We start from the raw sequence: 20,665 nt of genomic DNA, 5'->3' as shown, positions 1-20,665 counted from the left end.
AAAGCTGTCTGCTACCAAGCGCAAATAAAGGATAAATACAACAATGTGCATCTGCTTATTACATAAAAGAAGAATAAAATAAAACAGAATGAAAGAATGCAAAGTTATGATCGAACAGAAACAGGCTGACTTTAAAAGCAGCTCATTTTGTGCACACGCCTTTGATGCACCCCTCACAATGTGTGGGCTCATGCGGGCTGTCGACGTCAAAGCTTCTGAAATACCGATTCCGTCCACCAGGGTTTTTATTGTAGCACTTTTGTTTTATTTTCTCCACCAGATTCTCCATGAGGATGTGCACATTGTCAGATTCCACGCTGGGATTCTCCATTGGAGCTTCGGAGCACACCTTGCAGTTCTGGCGTAAGGGCCTCACCTTGACAGTGCCCTGCCCGTTTTTCAGGCGCATGTGGAAGAGCACCTTCACCTTGTTGGAAGGCCATTCTCTTCTGCACATGGAACATTTAAACCTTGGAAATGAAAAAGAGCATGTGTTACTTTACTAGAAGAGTCTAGAGTGATTACATGATTATTTTAATACGAGTTTAAACTTGCATCGAATTGTTTTTTAACGAGATGGCACCCACACAAGGACGTGAAAGGAAACAAATGATGTCAGCTCCATCTTACATCTTCAGTTTTAGCGTTGCTAGTCTAAAAAATATGCTCCCATCATTGAAACTCTGGAATATTCTTTTTACTTTTAATGAACTAAGGCTCGTTAGCAACTACATTTATTCCCTCATCTTTAATGTTGCAATCCTCATGCACAGTAAGCAACTATAATGCAACTATATTTTTATATATTAACCTATGAAACATACCATACTGAATATACAAACCACACTGACCTTGCACCTGTGTTCCTGATGTACTGCTTCCAGCCCATGACTGGGTTGTCAGGCTCAATATTTTCATCATACTCTAAATACCAAGAGTCTCCTCGTTTAAGACTCTGTGCTTTAATACGAAAGATACGTATCCATTCAGGTGGCAGCATCTTTTCAGTTAAAGTGGTCGCTGGTAGCTGAAGAAGAAGGATAACTCTAACAGCTGATGTGTGCAGTAAACAAACAGCTGGTGAGAATGAGTCATCCTCCTCAAGCTGCGAACTTTGACTGTGGCTCTGTCAGAAGAGTTTGTGGGGAAGACAAAACTTACAACTGTAAAACACGCTATCTTAAGTTTCAGTTGCAGTTTTGTACAATCGATACTGGTGCACCTGAAGACTGAGAGAAATGAAACTGAAAGCGTTTCTTGTTAAGCAACACTGACATCTTCTGGTTGCTCGCCATGCTCCTCTTTGCCCAGGTAGACTCAGAAGGCTTTTCTGTATCGCTATACTTTTTGCACACAGTGTGGCGAAAATGTGCAAAATGTTTTCACTGTGTATAAAAAACAGACATTAGTGAACATTAGTGGAAAAAAGAGCTGATAAAAAACATTAGTGAACACGTGATTCTTATCATCGTGCTTATAACTCAACTCTACTGATTTTGTTTTTCTTTTTGTAGCTTCTCCCTGGTAGCAGGTAGCTCTGCATATGTCTGTGCGCATGTTCAAGCAGGTAATCGTTTACTTGTTAAGCAAATGTGTGAAACTCTACACTATGGAGTCATTAATTATAATAATGTAGAATAAGAATATATAACATTCATTTATTTATTTGCTTTTTCTGGTAACATAAGAGCAAAAAATATGTTAATTTTACATTTTCACCACTTGTATTTATTTATTTTGCCAGAGTGAGAATATTTCACTCAAAGTAGTGACTGCAACAAATGCGTGCACAAAGGCTACGAGTATAAATACAGTCTGAATTCCCACCCAGGGAGAAGTGTGGAGGGCAACAAAAACCAGCAGGTTCCAGTGTTGCTAGAAAACATTTCAGTTTCATTTCACGTACAATCTAATGATTCGCCATCTAATATTCTGATGTTCATTGTGTAAACCATAACAGAAACTTAAGGAAGCCTGCTTTGCACTGGTAGCTTTCGGTTTCCTCTCAGCTGGTACAGCCCTATTTAAAGTTCGCAGCTTGAGGAGTCATTCTCACGAGTTCCTTGTTTACAGTACAGATCAGCTGTTAGGGGTTTCTTTCTTCTTCAGCCGATTTAATTGAAAAGATGTCACCAGAATGGGCACAAATCTTTCAGATTAAAGCAGAAGATCTTAAGCAAGGAGACTCTTGGGAATTACAATATGATGCAAATATTGAGCCTAATAACCCAAACTTGGACTGGAAGGAGTACATCAGGAACACAAGTGCAAGGTCAGTATGCTGAACAACTGTGAATTACTGCAGCTGGTTTGCATTTAGTATTTGCATGAGTGTTAATATTTACACTATTGTATATTTGTGTTACATTAATATGCCTTACATTATGTAATGTGCGTGATAACAGTACAACATCAATACATTTTAGTTATTAAGGAATATTTGTTCATTCCTTGTTTGTTACAATTCCAGAGTTTGAATGATGGAAAATAATTGGAAGTGGTATAAATACAATTTTACCAAAAAAATACAGATTTTAGTCTACCAATACTTGCCTGGAAGAGCTATTCTAGCGATTCTAGCTCTATCTGGTATTATGTAAACTGGAATAAGTAACATCAGATGGTTTGTTTTCCTTTTATGTTCTTGTTCCTCACTTTTCAAATGTCATTATTACACTATTAATTAGCCAAAAAGCTAATAATTTGGTCTGCTCAGTTACATCTAAAAATATATTTATTAGATTTTCCTCTTTCTTTTTATGACATGTATTGTATTACTGTGGTGGCACATCACTGTCACACTGTAATGAATATACTAAGGTCATATTCACCTATCCATCCACAAGTTTTCACTGACTATTCTCTAAATAAAACAAAAAAGCTGAGTAAACATAAAAAGCACAAGCTTCTTCTCTTTGAAATATATTCAACTTTCATAGCTCAATAGTAAATTTTTTAACAAATTTAAACATAAACATCATATGAATCACACATTGATCTGTCAGAGGGGACACAGTTAAGCATGAGAAGCTCAGTTATATCTCCTCCCACTGCCCTTGTAAATGCATTTGATTCCACCCAACATCTGAGTGCAACACATAGGGCAGCTATCAGCTTTTACACAAATCATGAGTTTAGTGCAAGTTTGTGTGGTTAAATGAAAAATTCTGAATTTTTTAAAAGTAATTTTGACTTCTACTGAAACAGACATGCTCTTTCTCTTTTTTAATTTCAAGTTTCAAATGTTCCATGTGTCGAAGAATGTGGCCTTCCAACAAGGTGAAAGTGCTCTTCCACATGTGCCTGAGAAATGGGCAGGGCACTGTCAAAGTGAGGCCCTTACGTCAGAACTGCAAGAAGTGCACAAATGCTCCAATGGAGAATCCGAAGATTGAATCTGAGAACATAAACACCCTCATGGAAAAACTGGTGGAGAAAATCAAACAAAAGTGCTACCATGAAAACCTTGAGGAAAGCAACCGACCTTTCAGACTCTATGAAGTCAAAAGTCCCCATGAGCCTGGACACTGTGAGGGGTGCATAAAAGGAGTGTGTAAAAACAATCTGTAGTTTTAAATCTATTTACCTATATTATCAATATCTGATTCAGGGGCTTTAATTATTATGCTAATTATTATGCTGTTTGCCTCACATAATGGTAATGTTAGTGCTCAGTCATGACTTCAAAGCTGAAGGGTATACAATTCACAAATTCTGCACAAGCAAAACATGAAGTCCATTTGTGATTAGACATGTGAAAACTTATTGTTTACAAACAAAATGCACATAAGTCAAAATTGTCTACTATCAGTAAATGTAGCATGATGTTTACAGGAGTCACTATGTCAAAATGATTTGTAAATAAAATAAAAAAAAACATAGTGGTGAGGTTGCAATAAGATATATATAAGATATAAGATATAATAATAATTTATGATATTGTTTCTTCTGTTGAATGCATTGTTGTTGAGGTGGATAGTAGTTTATTTATTTATTTGTCTTCTGTTTAATGAAGTAAGCTAAATGACATGAAAGATCATATACAAATGTATATTATTATTATTAATATTTATATTTTTCTTTGTCCCCTGTTGGCCTGAAGTGTTCTATATAACGAGCAACTGAAATGAAACAAGTGCATCTTTGTGCCTCTTTGCTAACAACCTCTGTGATTTAAAGTAAGAATAAAAATTGCAAAAAGATGCAGATTTTGCACATGTAATGACACTATTTAGCTAGCATAAATTAAAAATGAATTAAAACTTTTGAAATCTCTGTTGAAAATGTGTCTGCATCTGTATATTGTCAGAGCTGGAAGTTGTTCTTTAAAGACAAATTTACTCACATCTTATCATTTTTGGGTCTCTTTCTTCAGATACGTTGAGCAATGGGAAGCATGATTTGATCAGGCTGCAGCTAAAAGGCCTTAGAACCAGCTGCATTCAGAAGTCACACAGATACCATGAGTAGCCCAGTAGTTGAAATTATTACAGATGTAATAAAAACATCATTTTAAGACAGTGTGAATCATGTATGAGTAAAGGCAGTAACACATCACTAATGGGGACAGAGTATAAATGCATTAGGTGGACACAGAAACGATTTCATAAGTAGTAGAAGGTTTATGTGTTTAGGTTTACAAGATGGTGAAGGAAGGCTTGCAGACAGCTGTCCACATGTTGTAGCTGTTTACAATCACCAGGGGGCAGTGTCACTGACAACCGGTTTGAGGCCTACTACAGTTTCTACTGCTGTTGATCTTTCAGCTAGTCACCGAGAAGAGCGGAGTTAAATCGAAACTGAAATCGAGTGTTAAAAACTGTGAAAAGTGTCCAGTAGCGCCATTATCTGTGATTTTCGTGCTTTTTTTGATCAACTTTAATGTAAAAACGGAAGAAAAACGAACCGGTTAGCTAAGCGGTACTCTTATTTTGAAACAGGAAACAAGGGAAAACGTCGCCATGGTTACGGGTAGCATTTGGCTAGCTTCTTAAAGACGCTCTTCACATTTATTTGCTCGATACTGTAGTTTGAGTACTCATATACCATGGGGGAGTCCGATACTTACCACATACGACCCAATCATCAGCAGAAGTGAGTTGATTCATGTGGTTAAACGGCTTTTTTCCCAGACAAGTAAAGAAAACTTAATTTAGCCTTTTAGCTAGCTGATTCGCGGTCTACTTTTAGCTGCGCAGTTGTTCCAGCCTTGAATAAATGACATCTAACGTCAAACTTAATTTAGGAGTATAAATACTACCATTCGTCAATCAAAATAATGTGGTTACGTGTGCAAACTTGAATTTTTAACCATAGTTTAGTCTGTTACAGCGTTCTTGCAGATTTATCTGCAGGAACTGTATCCATCTTTCCTGTACAATGCAGATGTACCAGTGCATTCAAATGTGATTATTTTAGGCATGTACTTACAATATACAGTGCCATAGGTAAATAAGTTTAAAATGCAAATGAAAAAAACTTATAGCCTATTGAATATAGAATGTATTGTTCACATGACGTTTATTAGCATGCATGTTGCCATTATTAAGATATTTGTGTATCAGAGGCTCATTGTGCTTGTTGGAAGGTTCATTTGCTGTCTTGTTGTTTTCCTGTAAATCTTGCAGGTTCAGGCCAGCTGTTGTGAAGGAGTGTATTCGTGAAATTGTGAGGGAGCGACTGTCTGGGGTGCAGTACAATCCAGAGGAAGTCCCAGAGCTGACCCGTTCACTGGCAGACTCTGTGAAGGACAAAGTAAAGAGTGAGTGAAGCATTGTCGCTCTCATGTGCTGTCAAAAGGACGGAACATTCAATTATTTCTAAAAATTTTAGCCGCAGCTTATAATGACCACTTTAATTATAGAATGTGGCAACCATCTGTGTATCTGTTTAAATGACAGTAAACTTGTGTTTCACGTAGAGGAACCCAGGTGTCATAGGCACTTTTTTCCAAGTAACTGAAAGGTTCCTTCAAACGGCTGTTTTCTGCATTTCCACTGTGGTACTCAGACCTGTAAAGATGAGGCATTTTAATCTGCTGCATGTAAATTTTTTCATGCAGCTACCACTACATCTCAGGCCAATATGTGTCATGATTTCCAGCTTCAGTACTGTGCAGAAATCTTGAGTCAACCCGCATTTCTTCATATTTTTCTTCCTAGGAGCCAAACATTTTTACATTTTTAAAAACTGGTCCTGAGCAATAGTTCTCCAGGCTTTCTGAATGCCATGGCCAGCTTATTCTCTCATTTTCAGTCCAGTCCTTTTTACCTGACCATCTGCATCATTTTCGTAATTTTTTTGTTAACTACTTAACACTGATCTATAAACCTTTCAGGGGATGAACCAGTGTTTGTGTCTACTTATAACAGAAAACTTTTTAAATTGTGTCTTTAGACACTTTGTTACAAGCAGCCTGTCACAAAAACACATGATTGTTCCCATTACTTTAGTTGAATATAAGAAAAATGAACATATAATTTGACAGGCATAAAATATTTTTTGAGCCAACATGGTGATTCCCAACAAGTTATTTTATCAAAATCAAGTATATCTTAGCATAGTGTCCAGTGTGCTAGTATTATATTGGGGAAACTGATGAAGTGGAAGATAAAAGAAGACGTGCCAGGTTTAAAAAACTATGTACAGCAGATGAACTGTATCTGAAAGTCATTAAGACATCTTTAGGTAAATAAGGTTTTTTCCTTAAGAAGTTGGAAAAAAATCCTGCAGAGACCTGACACAGGACCTGAGAGATGGAACTGCCCCTTCTGCTGATCCATCTGCTCTTCACTGAAGGTTCATCAGAAATGGTCTCACTGAATGGTGGCTGTCAGGAAGCCATTCTTTAAGAAAGGAAAAAGAGAGAAAAGGCTGGAATTATGCCAAATTACACAAGATCTGGACTGAAAATCAACATGTCTTAATGAGTAATGAATCCAAATTTGAAATTTTTGGTTCAAGCCATCAGTATGTATAGACAGAGGACAGTCAGAACAGAGACACAACAGTGAGTGTGTTCACATCTATAAGACACGGTGGAGGCTCTGTCATGGTTGGGGACTGTATTTTTAGCCAGTGGTGTTGGGGATCTATCTTTTTCTATCGATGTTAGCTTTTTGATGCGTGTTGACTTATTCAGGGCTCCAGTACTACAATGGTTTGAATGCAAACATTTCTGAAAGTTTCAGCAGTGGAAATGCAGCAATGACAAGACTAAAAGGGTTGTGGATCTTCACAACAGCTTGTTGGAGCCATAAATGTATAACACCATAAATTCCTGGCCCCACAATATTAATGAATTATTTCCCATTTAAACAAATTTGATTAGTAAAAAATATTGACTAATATTTATATTACAGTATTTTTTTCTTTTGGATGTACATATAAAATACTATCCTATTCTCTTTGTGAACAGATTCAGGATTCGACAAATATAAGCTTGTTGTGCAGGTGGTCATTGGAGAACAGCGAGGGCAGGGAGTCAAGTAAGTCTTCATTTGGTACTGGAAACATTAGTCTTGCTCTTGACTTTCAGAAACTAACTTTGACACAGGGATTACAGTTAGGTCTCAGGGCTCAGTGTATTTTTTGGACATGTCATATGTTGTACCAGAGAACGGAGACCGGATCATTCAGGTTATTATCAAAGATCTGCTCTTCATATTTACATCATCAGTATCAGCAAACACCTGATTAAGGTAAAACTGTAGTGATTCAAAGTTTCTAAAAATTTGAAGTATCAGTAAAAGCAAACGGTAGGACCGTCTCAAGAAGACACAACCATTATTTTACATTTTTTCAACATATATATATTTTTTTAAGTAGTTCAAACTTTAAGATTTTCTTAGCTTGGTCTCTGTTTGTTTTTTTTTTCTCCCCAGGATGTCTTCCAGGTGTTTTTGGGATGCTGACACAGACAGCTATGCAGAGGATGTTTTCATGAATGTAAGTGCTCAGCTCAGTCACATGTTCATCACTCGAGAGTCCGCTTCCTAAAAAGCACTCTGATTGTCCCTCCACAGGACAGCTTGTTCTGTGTGGTAGCAGTTTTTGGAAGCTATTACTACTGAGGAAGAGAGGATGGACCACAGGAAAAAAAGACTTTTACATGAAAATGAGCTGGCCTCAACTAAAGAAGCGACGCACATCTGGTCTTTAAAATGAAAAACCTCAGTGAGATTTTGTGACTTATTAAGGACAAAGACTTGTTATGGCTTTTTTTTTTCTTTTTACCTCAAAACATTGTAATTGTATAAAATGATAAATATATTGTTACTGTATACAAGGTTACAATACTTTATGTTCACTTGGGTCTATTATATTCCCAAGTTACTGTTTATGAGAATAACATCTGAGCTCTGTGAGTTCTCTGAAAGCTGACTGCTTTCAATGTGCAGTTTCCAGCATTTTTTAATACATGTAATAATATGGTCATCTGCTCTATGCACAGAGAAAGGCCAGGCAGGTTTATTCCAAGCCAAAAGCCTTTAAAGTGTCATTGTCTTCATACAGTTTCACAAAAGTCTTTAGTTTGTTTTATGCAGTAAACCTAACAAATGAATAAAGGTCAGATTTAATATATTTGGTGACATTTTAATTTTTCACCTCTACACTTATTAATATAACTTTATTTATCCCACACTGCTGAAATTCAACTATCACAACAAAAAGTGAATTAGAGACATACAAAAGGCTATTGTTGGTATAGGAAAATGTTATTGTGAAAAAACAAAAGATTGTATTATTTCGAGCAGTTGAGTGAGCAGAACTGGTCCAGCAGAGGTCAGTATCTGCCTGTAATTGCCAAAATCCAGATGCACGGATTTTTATTTTTATTTTTTTTAATTAAAGTTATGTGTGTTCGGGTGGGAACCGCCACGAGTCCCGACTTCGTCAAAGGAAAAACAAATTGTTCAGCAGTTTGCGGCGGGACTCCTGGTCCCTGTTTCTGCACAGAACACGAAACAACTCGGAAACTGTTTTAGGTCCTGGTTGGATTTAGCTATAAGAAAAAAAACTTCATGCAGTCTAAGATGATGGAGTTAGTTTAGGAAACCTCGGTATGAATGTCTATCCATGTGAAATGGCAGACAGGAAGGGCCTGCGTTAACTGGTCAGCAGCTTTCAAAATAAGAGCTGAGAGACTGTCTAAGTATGTCCAAGATGAAGTAAAAGAAATCATGAATTGCCTAGGAAACCCACCTTCTGTAAATATACAAAACATTAACAAATTATTCTTAACTATATATTAACATATATTCATTAAGTGATGCCGTTTTGAACAGTGATGGCATCAAGCTGAGAGCTAATCCCATATGGAAAAGAAATAGTAAAAACTTATAGGACTTAACTCATGAAAGTGGCCACTTTCTCATTACTTTCATATATTGTTTTAGTAAGTATCCAAAACATACAAGTTTCATTATATAATTTTTCAAGGGATCTTATATCTGATTTTACTCTTGTATGCTTTTCATGCAAGTTTCACACAAGACAGATACAAATTTTATAAGATTTATATATATCTTTTCCATATGGGATTACACAAGGCTTCTGACAAACAGGTCATAAAAGAACAGGAAAAGATTTAATTTGTGTGTTTATAAGTTGTACCTTTAAATGCTTAGTTTTATTTACTGATGCAGGAAATTTATGAACCATTTTATGTTATATATTGTGTTAAGCATTGAATGTTCTTGGATTGAATAATTCAAGCTAAAATTCATTGATGTCAACACATTTTTCTGTCTGGTTGTTCAGTGTTCCTTTGGTTCCTGAATCAAAGTCAGTCTGACTGCGATCTAGTGCATCACAGATTCAGCCATCGTGAGTTTGTTGGCTTATTGCGAACATTATTTCTGTGGTGTTTTCATTATTGTGATTATTTAATGGCACTTTCAGAAGTGAAGGGATCATAGCTTTGCATGCTCAACTGTCTTTTCATCCTTTTATGTCAAAGACAAATGGACTGTATAAAGCTGCAGAAGTAATATTGTGTGTGGATAGAACAGCACCATAATCAAACCGTACCTGAAAAGCTTCCCTGTACTTCGTGACCATGTCATTACGTTTACGTTTACATTACCATTTATTTTCTTCATCAAGCTGGTTCCATCACTTTGTAGCTTGAATTTAAAATGAAACGAAACGTTAGCTAATTGTTAGCTACTGGGTCATTAGTACCCATGATAATTCTAAATTAAACTCTTTAGCATTTAGTTTTAAAAATATGGCATAGTGTCATGTCTAAAGTCTTTTTTTTCCGTCTTGATGACATGTAGGCATCTTCCATACTTGTGCCCAGAAGTCTCCCTGGACTGTGGCCAGAAGCAGTACTGACACCCTGTCTACACTCATAGCCCCCTGGCTTCTTATTGTAAATAAAGTGAATTGCAGGTGTTTCTGTCTGTGTGAAAAACATGTAACATCTTCGTTCAACAAAATCCATAGGTGTTTAATTGGACTGAGATGTGGTTTCATCTGCCCTTTGGATGGAGGCTTTGTCAGTTTGGAAGCAAATTCTCACATCAGGATAAACCTGTTCAGTAACGGAAAACATTGGATTACAGATAAAGTTTTTATTGATTTGCAGTGACACTTATATCTAAGGAAAGAAAAAGTCAACCCGTCACAATATCCACCACAGCACAACAAAGTCTCAGGAAGCACTCAGGACAGGGGTCAAGGGTTAAGATGTTTCCTTTAAGTCTTTTTTCTGTCCGCAATTTAACATTTTAGGGACTATAATATACCAGTTTATACTAACATATACAAGATATGGGACTGTTGTGCAATAAAAGGTTAGTAAACGCCAGATGATTGCATTACACAGTTCAGGCTTGTTTTTGCAGTAGAGAAACTGGAATTAGCAGAAATGGTTGTTATGGGTATATGGTACACTGGTTATTAAAAAAATGGTACAAATGATACAAAACATTCTAAACTGACTAATTAGTTCATATTTGTGGCAGGGATAGCTCAGTAGGTAGAGTGGTTGCCCCATGATCGGGAGGTCGGGGTTCGAATCCACTGAATGGTTACCCTGCGGTACCCCTGAGCAAGGTACTGTCCCTACACACTGCTCGCCGGTGTGGCTGCCCCACTGCATTACTGTTATTTTAAAATAAACTATAGTTTACAACAACAACAAAAAAAGAAATACCAATTTGATGGCAATGATAAAAGTGCCATAATGGCATTTAAAACAATAATAAACAAAACCATAAAGTCCACACGTTACACAACACTATACAAAATAGCTTAGGTTTAGTTAAATGTATGGCTTTTGGTAATTATTTGGTCACCTAGCAACAATCCACAAAAAATGGTGCATGCAGTGACTTTCTTATTTTTCATACAGTCAATATAACTCACGCATGCTGCAGAAATTGTGAAATGCATATGAAGACAGATATCCACCAGATAAATGAAATATTTTTTTTTTCTAGAAAATTGAAAAATGTACATTTCTTTGCTTAAACAGCCCACCTGTCTCTCGTCCTCAAAACTCGGAGTGCCAAGCAACCTTCAAATGTTTAAGCTGTTCCAGAAACTCAGTTGGGTTTGCTTTTGGAGCTCTGAGATTAGGGGTCTCTCACCAAAGCAGTATAGTTTACTGGGATTATAGGACAGACCTTTAAACTGTGGCCACAGGTATTACATAGAGGTGTAACTTTAAGCCATCACCCTGGTTCCATTAAGATGACGCTGGCCTGAGTGACCTGGATTGTGGCTATAAAAGGGAGGGTGAGTGCTTATGATGAGGGAAGCTTCTTCCAGAAAATCCTAAAAAGCTATTTCAAAGGCTTACTTGTGTTCCTTAGCCAGACTGCTCAACTGTCTTCCTCCAGTCTCTCTGTGTATTCTGTCATCTCTTGGGCTGCTCTCAGATATTAATTGAAGCTGTTTAAGTCACAGGTTAACTGATCAGCTTATGATCAGCTTACCACTAACATAATTATTTGTTATCCTGTGAACAGTCTGTAAATCTTAAGTGTGAAGAAGGTAAGGCCAAGTCAAACGTGCACAAGGTTGTCACAGTTGTCTTTGTTGGTGTGCTTGTGTAGTAGTTGGGTTCTGCCAGACATCAACGGAATGACAAATAACAACTTAGACTGCACGCTAACATAATGACTTCAGGGCCTTGCATTACTTTGCCAGCCCAGCACAACACCAAACTTGGTAACTTCTTTCCATTCAGAAAGGAAATACTGCAAACATTGTGAGACAAAGCAGAAGAAGCTTAAGCGCGTTGGTATTTGAAGCACCTCAGGACTGCTTTTTCTCATCAGGCTGGGTCATGTTGAAGCAGACAGTTACTTAAAACCAACAACACTGACACATTTTTTCAGAGATAGGAAAGGCTTTAGGAGTCTGGGGAAAGGCATTTAGACCATCACCGACTACAAACACCCACCAGAGACCTTTGACAGTAACATTGCTTCCTTTTCCTCCACTCAGCTCTCACCCACCAGGGCACACACACACGCACACACACACATGAAAAAATAAAACTTATGTCAGAATGCTGTTCATAGACTTTAGCTAGGCATTCAACACAATCATCCCCCTTGGAGTTAGTATGCAAACTGGACCCGCTGAGCCCGAACACCTCACTTTATAATAGACCTCATCAATGGGGGACCACAAGCACTTTGGGTCGACAACAACACATCGACCACCATCACGCTGTGCACTGCAGTCCTTCAAGCATGTGGTTTCATTAACTTTGTGGATGACACAAACGTAATGTGGTCTCACCAAAAAAACAACAAAAGGGATTGTTCTGCTGTGGAAAGGGTGAGCAGAGGGGCCAACCAACTGGTCGTGTCGTACAGTGGCAATAATGACTTCTTAAATGTGGAGACAACAAAAGGGATTGTTCTGCTGTGGAAAGGGTGAGCAGCACCAAATTTATGGATGTGCAAAACACAGATGACCTTTCCTGGACAAACAAAAATGCATTTATGGTCAAAAAAGACAGTACACACAGTAAACTTCCTCTGCAGATTGATGTGAGCGAGAGCCCCGGTGCTGATTCTGTGCTCCTTCTACTGAGGCAGAATTGAAAGCATCTTGACTACCTACATCACTGTGTGGTTCAAAAAATATACTTCCTCCAACCACAGCAGCGCCATTTACTGCAGTGCACAGAAAATATTGCCGGAAAGCTCACTGATGTCCCCCTGGTCTTCTTCATGGACTACTTCGTGGGCTCAAACCTTTACTGTATGTCAAGAGATTTATTCTAAAAGACACTACTTCAGCTGAGAGTCAGAGACTGGAGACACAAACGCTGCAGTTTTTACTTGCAAGGGCGGTCACAGAGCGCTCACATCAGAGTGGGTGCCCTGTGAAGTGCGCTCTGTTACCGCTCTGGTCTTTATTTATATACAAAAGTAGGTGCATTCGTTTATCCGGTCGTTAAGTGATGACGTGACGAATCCTACTTCCGGGCCTAAAGTAGTCTGCGTTTAATATGGCTTTTGTGTTGTTAACATGTTTAATGTTTTGTATTTTCTTCTATTTAATCTCAAAAAGCTCCTAAAACAGTCAGTGATCACTGTTGACCTCCCTCGGCTTTTATTACCGCTAATCATTTATTTAAGATCAGTTTTTAAAACCTTAGGTTTTAAACCTACAGCCCAGCCCATGCAGCAGTATATGAATGACTAACCTCGTATTTTGGATGGATTATCTCAATTGTTCTCCTGGCTGAAGTTTCGTCCTTTTACAGCATCCTGCCATGTGATTACATTTGTTCCTGACCACCGAGAACACTCATGTTAACTTTTATCAAGTGGAAAAAAAGTTAGCTTGTTTATATTATGCTAACATAGCTGTGTCGCTAGCGGTCACGTAGCACATCATTATATACCAGCTAGCCAAACTTCAGTAACCCTACAAACGTCACTGCTGTTTCGTTTTCTGTCTTCTTTTATTTTGGAAGTGATAACAGAGCTGTACGTTTGAATTTCTTTCCAAAACCCCGCAGTCAGGATGCTATATTGTATTTAGATAGAAGTTAGCGAGCTAACTTCCTGCTAACTTCTAACTCTGTTAAATGTCATAAATACCGTTTTCATGGATGCCTGGATGTTAAACTCAATTGTTACACCTGGTAGAGCAGAACGCTGATCATTTTATTAAAGATGAAAGACTTTAGACAGTTTTTCAACTCTCAGTAATGCCATAGTGATCGTTTGATATATGGACCTGCAGCGGAGTTTAGGCCCAGACACGGCTAGTGACGTCAGACTTAACGACCGGATTACATTGGAATGTGGATGTGTATATGTGTGTGTGCGCTTGTGTGCGTGTGTGCCAGGAGAGGCTTCTCTACCTGGCACAAAGTGAAACTGCTCGTTAAGCTCTTATCTAGCACTAATAGGTACTGCTCCTTCCCTGCATGATAACGGGTCACAGCGAACTAAAAACAGTCTGAGTTATAAAGAGGTCATCATGCAGTATTCTATCATATGCAAACTTATTTTATTAAAAGTCTATACTGACTACTAAGTACATTTTTCTATTGACACTGTACATGCATAATTCATATTCTTCTAACTTTGAAATATTCTTATTTTGTTTGTGGACTGGGTGAAACAATATTTTACTCCTGTGTATGACTGGCAAATATGGCAGAATTGACTTTGAAATATGTATTAGGTTATTGCAGACAAAGGTGCGATGAGTTGATTACCTTGTTTCACTGAGTTATATGGAAATTAGAGCTGATGGAAGATCAGTTAGAATCCAGCAGTGATGGTGGCATCACAGTGGCAGTGGCACCATTAAATGATGTCTGAAATCATACTTCTCTAGATCAAACAGACAATTAAGAAAACAACTGAGTTTGAACGGGGAATTTATTTCATATAACATTGCTTGCACAGATGGAAATGACTCAGGCGGCACTTATGTAAATGTATATAAAACTTTTTTAAATACATTTAATCTAATATTAAAGTATTAAAATGAATTTATTGATCTTTTGGTCTACTGTGGCGTTCACTGTGAGCACCATTACATACTTTCTCTTACTTATCCCAGTGATTAACAGCCATTTATCTGTCACATGTGCCATTTTCAGTCTGTTTGATGTAGAGTATTTTTTTTAAGTGGTTCTAAAGGTATTAGATCAAAAACAAGTGAGACACATTTGTATTTACTTTTAGTCGATTACATTCCTAATGTACAGTTTTTAAAATGTGGGCTAAAACACAGTTTGGATTTTAATAATAATAATAATAATAATGGATTGCATTTTGGTACAATTCCACTATTCATTCACTCTCACATTCACACACTGGTGGAGGCAGCTACAGTTGTAGCCACAGCTGCCCTGGGGCAGACTGACAGAAGCGAGGCTGCCATATCACGCCATCGGCCCCTCTGGCCATCACCAGCAGGCAACGTGTGAAGTGTCTTGCCCAAGGACACAACGACCGAGACTGTCCGAGCCGGGGCTCGAAACATCCCATGTTCTTTGCATTTAAAAAAATCGCATTTTTATATTGGCTTTTCCTCCTATATATTATTTTCTCACAAGTTCCCTTTAACCACAGTTAGCAGTTAGCAGTTGTGACAATTAGGAGTTATTTAACAAAGATCATCAGTTAAGGAATTGAGATCTCTTCTGTCTCAGTTTGTCGATGAAATTGTAAAGTTGTGTTAAATCACCCTGGAGGTCACTTTCATATATGTTTCTGTCTTAACAAGTGCCCAGCCAAGCTGAACTATCCAGTGGGTATTCTGGGCAGCATGAACCCAGAGACTCATGTTCAGTAAAACCTTTGTCGGTAATCACAGAGGTTAGACGTGTCTTGTAGTTGGCCACTAGTTTTGCAAATCCTCTCCAAGCCATTAATGTTTCATGGCTGATGTTTGGCAACTCAAACCTTCAGCTGCCTCCACAGATTTTCTATGGGATTAAGGCCTGGAGACTGACTAGGCCACTCCAAGACCTTAATATGCTTTTTTCTTGAGCCAATATTTTATTGCTTTGACCGTGTGTTTTGGATCATTGTCATGCTAGAATATCCACACATGACTCATTTTCAATGCCCTGGGTGAGGGAAGGAGATTCTCATCTACGTTTTGTCCCCATCCATCCTCCCTGTGATGTGGTGCAGTTGTCCTCTTTTTCTTTGCATAAAAACACCCGAAAGCACAATGTTTCCACCTCCATGTTTGACGGTGGGCACAATCCTCTTGGAGTCTTTGGCAGCGTTCTTCTCCAAAAGTTATGTTGATGCCAAATAGCTCATCTGACCACATAACTTTCCCCCAGTCCTCCTCTGAATCACTAAGATGTTCAGTGGCATACTTCTAAGGGCCTATGCATGTCCTTTTTTGAGCAGGGGAACCCGTGAAGCATTTCAGTCCTTCACGGCGCAGTACACTGTAAAATGTAATATTGTGTTTAATTAAAAATATTAAATAGGCTGAACTCAGTTTTTATCAATTTGTTATTAGAACTCGATTTAAATAAGTTACCAGTACTTTTTATGCAAAAATGCTGATAAACTCAATTTATTTGAGTTGTCTTAACTTAGAGAAACTAAGTAAGCTGGAAGTTTTGCTTCTCAGTGCGGAAGGATGAAAGATGTGTTTTGAAAAAGCCCCGTCACTACCGTCCTCCTCCCTCTTGGATCAGTCTGCATGTTCATGGTGCCAGCATTTGTTATGGAATATGTTGAGCAAACCTGGAAAAGCGTCAGCTCAAGATATTATTGTTTTCATTGCTGTGAATCTTTACCTGATACACTGACTTGGTGAGTAAATGTTTACTTTTATTCAAACTGATTTTGTGGCTTCTCTTAGTTTAGCACCAGGTTTATAATCTAGCTAGCTAGTTAGTGTTAGCCTAGCGTTGCTGCTGCCGCTGGGCTCATGTTACTTAAAAGTTAACACCACAGCCTTAAAAACCTTACATAACACTATGTCTGTGAAATTTTCTGTTGATTGTTTGAAATAAAAAAGTGAGATAAGAGCCCAGACAAAATTCTTCGGGAGGTGCAGCCGTTAGGGGTGGGGTGTGGGGGGTATTTTCAATCCATAGCCATAACTAACTAATTATATATATATCATGTTTAACCTGAGTAGCAAAAGACTGCAGGGGGATTGAAAAGAATACGCCAGGAGTTAGCTGTGCTCGCGGACTATATCGAGCCTTGATCTCCCGGTCAGCTATCGCCCTGGTGGATAACAGAGCTCTCCGAAAACGTGGAAGCACTTTTGCAAATATGTGATATTTTGATAAATTAAGTAGATATTTGAGCATTACACAGCTACATTCTCGCCTGAAAATATCTTAAAAGGTTATTTTGTGACCCAGAAAGGGTAATCTGGGGAAAAGGAGGATCTCATTAATGGCCTGTTGTCAGAGCCTGTGCATACTTGTAAGCGCTGCAATGGCGGAGGAGCGCGGCTAAAAAACTTATTTGTTTTTCTGGGTCACAAAATAAACTTTTAAGATATTTTCAGGCGACAATGTAGATGTGTAAAGTTCAAATATCTGCTCGATTTATCAAGACATCACATATTTGCAAAAATGCTCCAACGTTTTCGGAGACGTCCATTTTTTTTCATGCTTTGTGGCAGCTTTTGAACATCTATGGCATCTATTAATGTCAAATCTAGACTTTATTTAACAACACAAGCAAACTCTATGTTACAATAATTGCACAGCCATTAAGGATCAAATCAGTTTCTGAAAAATGTTCTGTTTTTTCTCCCTCTGCTTGCTTCTTACTGTCTTGGAGGCCCCGGATCAGCACTCCTGTTGTTGGACAGAAAGACATCAACTCAGTGGTAAGTATTTTGGTTTTCCAATATATTAGCAACTGTCAGTGACATTTATATTAATCAGGCTGAACTTTAATCATACTTTAGATCAGCCTGTTTTACTTATTGTTTGATTTGTGCTTTGGTTTGGGGAAGTTGTTTCTGTACTGATCTTTTCCTGTCTTCTGTTATTAGACTTGAGATATGACTGTGCGATGCTGTTGCTGGTGACTCCAGTTAATTCTACAAGACATGCTGTAAGTAAACAAACAACAACAGTTTGTCTGCATTTCTTGAAAGATCACATCCCCCAAACTTAGTTTAGAGGGTCTACACTGTATATAGTGAAGTCTGCAAGTTTTCTAACAACAAAATTTGTTTTGTGCCCAAATCATTTTGTACATCATTAGAATGAAAGTTATTGGCCATGTTTGCATAGCCCTTTTTAAAATGATGCTTTCATTACATTATTGTGTGTTGAGTGGTGGTCACGGCTATCCAGACTGACAGTGGGACATTGAATGTCACCTCTCTGGTGGGGAGGGAGCCTGAGATTGTCTAAATTGGAGTCTGTTTTATACCAAATGCAGAAAAAAATGTTTTAAGAAAGCAATTCAGTTCATGTTCCAAAAAATATGATTGTTTGCTTGCAGGACAACAGAAGAGATGAGTCCTCCGTCACAGATGGTGTGGTCAGTGAAGATGGTCGCCTGCAGGTTCAAGCTCATTGCATCTCCAACCCACATCCACTGCTACTGTACTTAAGGGAAGTTAAAGACTTTCTTCTGCACCTACATTTGGATCACCTCGATCCATGATAGTCATTCAGGCAGTAATGACTGGACTGGAAACAAGCCATCCTTAAAATAATACAACATTCCAGCTCATGTGTTGGAATGCAAAACAAATGTGTTGTTTAAATTAGAGACTGCACTTGTGACAGAACAACAAATATTTTATTTTGATTATATAAGTAATGTAAGTACAAAACAAACTTGTGGCCTAAACTTATTTTCAGAATAATTACATCTGAGACTTTGTTTCATTGTAAGATTATAACCGTGATGGCAATATAATTGTTTGTTCAGCAGAACAGTGTCCAGTATGTTGGCTGTTATACTTTGTTGTGTTTGAAAATAAAAGTTGGGCTGATTTTAACATCATTACAAAAAGTGTTGTTAATTATTTTTAGTCATATTCAAATTGTTTTTTCATTTAGTTGAACTTGAAATGTGTGTTTGTAAGTAAACAATTATAATTGTACAGTCAGAAATATCAAGATATTCTTAATACTGCAGACTTGCAATGATGGCTGTTGTCCTAACAGTCATCTTAAGTAAGCTTTACTTAGTTTTTTTGAGGCAACGAGTTTCCTTAATTTTTTTGAGTTCTGGGAACTAACAAGGCCGTACAGTGTACTCAAAATGAGTAAGTTGCCCTAACTTGGTCATCTTACGTAAACTTGATCCAATTTTCTTGAGTTCTGGGAACAAATGAGCTTGTACAGAGTACTCAAAATAAATAAGTTGTCCTAATTTAGTCATTTTTAGCTAAGCTTTACTCAATTTTTTTGAGGCAACGAGTTTCCTCGATTTTTTTGAGTTCTGGGAACTAATTCGATTTTACAGTGTATGTTGCCAACTGTTTTCTTGGTGACTATGGTCCCATGAGATCACTGACAAGTTCCAAATTCTGGGCTGGTTCCACACCGTTCTCATTATCACTGAAACTCCATGAGGATAGACTGAGTGCTTCCATGGACAGCTGTCTTTTATATATCAGTTCATTACTATATAAAATACACCTGGGAGCCAGAAATCTTGCTGATTGATGGGGGATCAAATACTTATTTCATTCATGAAAATGTAAAATTATTTGTCTTTTTTGAAATGCATTTTTCTGGATTTTTTGGTTTTTCTTCTGTCTCTTACTGTTCAAAGAAGCCTACCATTGAAATTATAGAATGGTCATTTCTTTGTTAGTGGGTAAATCAGCAGGGGTTCAAATAATTTTTTGCCTGACTGTGTCTATAAAGCCCTCATCAGCTTGTTTTGATTGGTAGGCCCCAACCAAAAGAAGCTGGTTAGAGCCCACCGAACATTTGTGTCCAGGGTCTGTAATTTGATTATTTAGGCATGGCACTAGGCATCTCTCCTGGATTTTAGAAGATCCTCATCTGAAAAAGGAAAAAGAATTATGGTGAAAGATTAAACACACATGAAGAGCTGAAATGATCATGAAACAATTAGTCAGTGATTCCTAGTTTGATTGGTATATGTAGCGGGGTAGATTGTATTTCTCTGGATATAAAGCAGTAAAACTACTAAAACTACTCTGAACTTACATTTTATTACTCTGAAGAACTGCCCAACTTAAACAGAAAAAGATGAATGTCCTCTTAATCTCTCAAACTGATGGCTCCTTTCGATGTGGAGGAGCAATGGCTCTAATCTGAGCCCCTCCCAGATGGCTGAACTTCTCCCTCTATCTCTAAGGGAGAGGCCAGCCACCCTTCGGAAGAAAGCTCATTTCTGCCACTTGTATCCACAATCTCATTCTTTCGGTCACTACCCACAGCTCGTGGCAATAAGTGAGGGTAGGGACGTAGATCGACCGGTAAATTGGGAGCTTCGCTTTTACACTCAGCTCTCTCTTCACCACGACGGACCGGTGCAGCATCCGCATCACTGCAGCCACTGCACCAATCCGTCTGTTGATCTCCCGCTCCCTTCTCCCATCACTCGCGAACAAGACCCTGAGATTCTTGAACTCCTTGACTTGGGGCAGGAACTCATCAGTGGGCACTCCACCCTTTTCCGGCTGAGAACCATGGCCTCAGATTTGGAGGTGCTGATCCTTAATCCCGCTGCTTCAC

At 38.1% G+C, this 20,665-nt stretch overlaps 3 protein-coding genes across 4 annotated transcripts; 2 read left to right on the top strand and 1 right to left on the bottom strand.

Annotated features, from left to right (window-relative positions):
• Window positions 1-78: 78 nt before the first annotated feature.
• On the bottom strand, window positions 79-1,136 carry LOC102789501 (receptor-transporting protein 2-like). Its single transcript, XM_006791973.3, has 2 exons — window positions 852-1,136; window positions 79-470 (listed from the first exon to the last, which is right to left on the bottom strand). Exons 1-2 carry the CDS (start codon window positions 998-1,000, stop codon window positions 143-145), a joined length of 477 nt encoding a protein of 158 aa, XP_006792036.1. The 5' UTR covers window positions 1,001-1,136; the 3' UTR covers window positions 79-142.
• Window positions 1,137-2,064: 928 nt separating this feature from the next.
• LOC102789798 (receptor-transporting protein 3-like) lies at window positions 2,065-4,335 on the top strand. The gene is made up of 2 exons (XM_006791974.2): window positions 2,065-2,272; window positions 3,237-4,335. Exons 1-2 carry the CDS (start codon window positions 2,127-2,129, stop codon window positions 3,568-3,570), a joined length of 480 nt encoding a protein of 159 aa, XP_006792037.2. The 5' UTR covers window positions 2,065-2,126; the 3' UTR covers window positions 3,571-4,335.
• A 394-nt stretch (window positions 4,336-4,729) lies between these two features.
• dynlt2b (dynein light chain Tctex-type 2B) lies at window positions 4,730-10,607 on the top strand. 2 transcript variants are annotated; one of them, XR_015720754.1, is made up of 6 exons: window positions 4,730-5,094; window positions 5,628-5,761; window positions 7,418-7,487; window positions 7,884-7,947; window positions 8,025-8,175; window positions 10,284-10,607. XR_015720754.1 is itself a non-coding variant. In XM_087852771.1 (5 exons), the coding sequence occupies exons 1-5, from the start codon at window positions 5,048-5,050 to the stop codon at window positions 8,070-8,072; spliced, it is 363 nt and encodes a 120-aa protein (XP_087708897.1). In that variant the 5' UTR covers window positions 4,730-5,047; the 3' UTR covers window positions 8,073-9,315. The 2 variants fall into 2 exon arrangements, 1 of the variants encoding a protein (XP_087708897.1); XM_087852771.1 differs by lacking the exon at window positions 10,284-10,607 and having other exon boundaries at window positions 8,025-9,315.
• The last annotated feature ends 10,058 nt before the right edge of the window (window positions 10,608-20,665 follow it).

This window comes from Neolamprologus brichardi, chromosome 15 (assembly GCF_056152115.1).
Source record: "Neolamprologus brichardi isolate AB-2024 chromosome 15, ASM5615211v1, whole genome shotgun sequence".
Lineage (NCBI taxonomy): Eukaryota > Metazoa > Chordata > Actinopteri > Cichliformes > Cichlidae > Neolamprologus > Neolamprologus brichardi.
Note: the sequence above shows the minus strand (reverse complement) of the source record. Positions and strands in the feature narration are given on the sequence as shown.